This window comes from Callospermophilus lateralis, chromosome 2, assembly GCF_048772815.1.
Source record: "Callospermophilus lateralis isolate mCalLat2 chromosome 2, mCalLat2.hap1, whole genome shotgun sequence".
NCBI classification, from domain to species: Eukaryota; Metazoa; Chordata; class Mammalia; order Rodentia; family Sciuridae; genus Callospermophilus; species Callospermophilus lateralis.
Window position 1 is genome coordinate 193,858,210 of NC_135306.1, and position 3,824 is coordinate 193,862,033.

Here is a 3,824-nt window from a genome sequence, read left to right on the forward strand (position 1 = left end):
CATGAAAAATCTGTAATTGAAGATTCTGTAACAAGAATTATTGAAAGGCTACAAATATTAAATGATTAATGTTTAATAAATAAATAAATAAATTATAAGGCACAGTATTAAAAAATAAAATCGAATTTGGTAACCGTTACTAAAAATGTGATACAATTCTCTACACTGAAATCAAAGAATTTTTAAATTTCAGGGTATAATCCGAAGCCTAGGCCTCTAAGGTACAACTGTTCACTTGTCCTTTTCCCCATTCTTGGCATGAAAACCAATGGAAATTTTAATTTGTGAAGCTGCACACAACACAAAGGCATAGAAAAATAACAAATAAAGAAAGAGGGACCTAGCAATATGAATGGAGAGAGAAAGGGGCTTTGCACAGCAGTAGAGGTTTCTCCCTGAGCCTACTCTCTAGACACAAGTGCTATATTTCTGAATGTCCATGGTAATTTCATCAACATCATTCACTTCAAAGAAAATAGGTCATATCACTTTGGGGTTCACGTCAGTTTCTACCTTTCTGCTCTTCAGTCTGAGGAAACATGTTGTATCTCTCTATCTCTAGTTTTATTTAGCTTTCACAATTCCCACTATTGTACTTTTATTTACATTAGATTTAGAGGGTCTTTTGCTACAAATGGTATACATTAATTTTGTAAAAAAAAAAAAAACAACTGAATATCTCAAGGCTATTTAGTATTAGCTTTTTAAAAAAATCTCACAATGTTGTAGTTAGAAATATATAGGTTAGAATAACTTTATGTGAAAAGAGTCTCTTATTTGAAAATATGGAACTTTCCAAAGACAATCCAGTCATAAATGACAAGGGCACTTTAGATACCAGGAGCTAATTCCTTTGTCTGTGAATGTTCAAGAAGACACTTGTTACCTACTGCAAATCCCTTACAGAGGGAGGAGATAATCACAATAAAATGGCTGCACTTTATTTACATCTACTTATAAATTTCAACTGCTCTGATGGTATAAATGTTTTCTCATCAGATCATAGTGAAGATTGACATGACTTTTAGGTCATGTTCATAAGTACCAGAATGGAACTCTCAGGGAAAGAGTCAGACTAAAGATGTCAGGGACATTAACAGTCGGAGGTCAAAACACAGAAAACTCTAAGAAAGCAGACACATGAGTTTAGAATGTATAGAAGTAGCCAGGCCCTAGAATCATAGTGGCTGGAAAGGATGATAACCTGTTGAGACAGAATATTTTCTATAACTACCTGACTTAAATTTCACAACAGCTCCTTAAAAAAAGATACCATGGAATTCATACAGCTTGTCATCTAAACAATATTGAGAACCCACAAACTTATATATAAGTACATATTACTCTCACAGTTATCACAAATTATCATATTTAATATTTGTAGAGATTCAGTCATATCATAAGTATATAAACATGAGATTGGACTCTCAACTCATCCCCTGCTTTCTGATGTAGTTTTAACATGCCACAGATTTCTCATGGCGTTTTTCACCTCTGCATTCCTCAGTGTGTAGATGAGTGGGTTGAGGAAGGGTGTGCCAATGGTATAAAATACTGTCACCATCTTGTCCATGGGGAACGTGGTTGGGGGACGTGTATATATGAATATACAGGGACCAAAGAACAAGACAACAACAATGATGTGAGACGTGCAAGTGGACAGCGCTTTTTTCCTCCCTTCTGCACTGTGGTTTCTCAGCGAATGTAGGATGACAATGTATGAGATCGTTAAAATTGTTAAACTAACTAAGCAAATTGCCCCACTGTTAGTCACCAACAGCAGATTCAGCAAATAAGTGTCCGTGCAGGCAATTTTAAACAAGGGCTGCAGATCACAGCAGTAATGGTCAATCAAGTTGGGTCCACAGAAGGGCAATCTCAAGGCCAAGATAATCTGAGCAATGGAATGCATAAAGGACCCTATCCAGGCAAAGACAATCAAGATGAGACAGACCTGCCTCCTCATGATCCTTGGGTAATGCAAAGGCTTACAGATGGCCACATAGCGATCAGCGGCCATGAGGATGAGGACAAAGATCTCCATGCAGCCAAATAAGTGTAGTGCAAAGATTTGTGTCATGCACTCATTGTAGGATATGACTTTCTTTGCAGAGAGAGCATCCACAATGAGTTTAGGGGCTGTGCATGTTGAATAGCAGGAATCAGCAAAGGACAGATAAAATAAGAAATAATACATGGGGCTTTCAAGTGTCCTGCTGGATTCGATGGTAACAATAACAAGTGTATTCCCCACTACAGTTCCCACATAGAAAATTAAGAAGATGAAAAACACCATTTTCTGCCTCAGAGGATCCTGGGTCAATCCTAGCAATATGAACTCAGTTACATTACTATTTTGCCACATGGTTTCATTTGATGTGGGGATATCTCAGGTTGGAAACAATCTGCAAAGAAGAAAAGAAAAATTATAAAATAAATACTAAATTTGGAGTAGAATACATATTCTTTGTCATGAAACTACAGCTTTACAAGAGGTGCCTTCAGTGAGAACCCCCAATAGGTTCCAATCACTTTTCATTCTGGGTGTTGTTGTTGTTGTTTTTTTTTTTTTTTTTTTGGATAACATGAATTTTCTAGAAACTATTTTACTGCATTTACCAGATTGGATATGACAATGATTAAATAAGACATGGAAAATGTAATAGAATGCAAATGCTTCATCAAGCAAATTGCACATTACTTTAGGGTACTTGGTATGAACAAATAGCTTTCCAAACTGATGAATATATTCCATCAGTCCTCAGGAAGGAGCTATCTACAGTAGGTTGATGCACTGAAAATCTAAAGAACACTTAAGCTTGATTTATTTTAATAGACATTCACATAATTTGAAGCTGGTGCTTCTATTAAAATGTAGTTATAGAATAAGCATGTTGAACATTTCAGTAATGATTGTTAAAACGTTTAAGATAACCTCTTTCACACATTCAATGAGTGAGAGAGAGGGAAAGAGAGAGAAACAGAGATAATGAATTTACCTCGGTATACTTTTAACCTTCTTGAACCTGTTAATGCAGTTTAGTAGATTTATTTTTAAAATATTCTGAACATTAATAAATAACTTTCTAAACATTTGAAATTGCCTTCATGAAGAGAAGAGGAGAAAATATAAGAGGAGAAAAGAGAAGGGAAAATAATAGAAACATTAAGCAAAATTTTGTGAATGAACAAGATAGTTGATCCAGTCCAACAAGAGTTAGTTTAATCTGTTGTTTAACTAAGTCAATCTCTTTATACTTTATCTCTTAAAATGTCTTATGTCCAAATTCAGCATCTACATTTTTTTATAACATTGTTATATATACTTATTTTTTTTATTCTTTATGTTTCTGAATATTTAAATATGTATTTTTAGACCCTAGGAGACACATTAAAAATAAAGGAAAAAGAGGAAAACATACATCTATAAGAGTATTTTTCCAAATTTCAGGTTCATAACTAAGGATTTTTAGAAATGTTAGCAGTAAATGCTCCAAGTTATAGCTGAAACTTTCAATAGAATTACAAAGGATATTATCAGGTATTCCACTTCCTGACTTCAAGGGAGAAAAGATAGAAATAAAATGGTCATTAATTTGTTTTGACTATACAAAATACAGGATAAGTTTTTCTATGAACCTTGTCACATATGTTCTCCAAATAATGGCACAGTCAAAAATCAAAGTTAACTATGAATTGAATAAAATGTGTGTAAAAATCTCTTGACTTAAGAAAGCATATTTGCTTCAAATTTAAGTGGATTTCACAGGTCAACTTAAAAAAAAAAAGAACACATACAGAATTGACAAAGTGCCAATTTTAAA

General features: G+C 33.9%; 1 protein-coding gene across 1 annotated transcript; it reads right to left on the reverse strand.

The window, feature by feature from the left end:
• Positions 1-1,432: 1,432 nt before the first annotated feature.
• Positions 1,433-2,365, reverse strand: LOC143391654 (olfactory receptor 4C11-like). Its single transcript, XM_076844413.2, has one exon. The coding sequence runs from the start codon at positions 2,363-2,365 to the stop codon at positions 1,433-1,435; it is 933 nt and encodes a 310-aa protein (XP_076700528.2).
• Between the last annotated feature and the right edge of the window lie 1,459 nt (positions 2,366-3,824).

Bases quoted from the DNA above. Each gene is read 5' to 3' on its own strand.
- LOC143391654 (XM_076844413.2), bottom strand. From the start codon at position 2,365: ATGTGGCAAAATAGTAATGTAACTGAGTTCATATTGCTAGGATTGACC.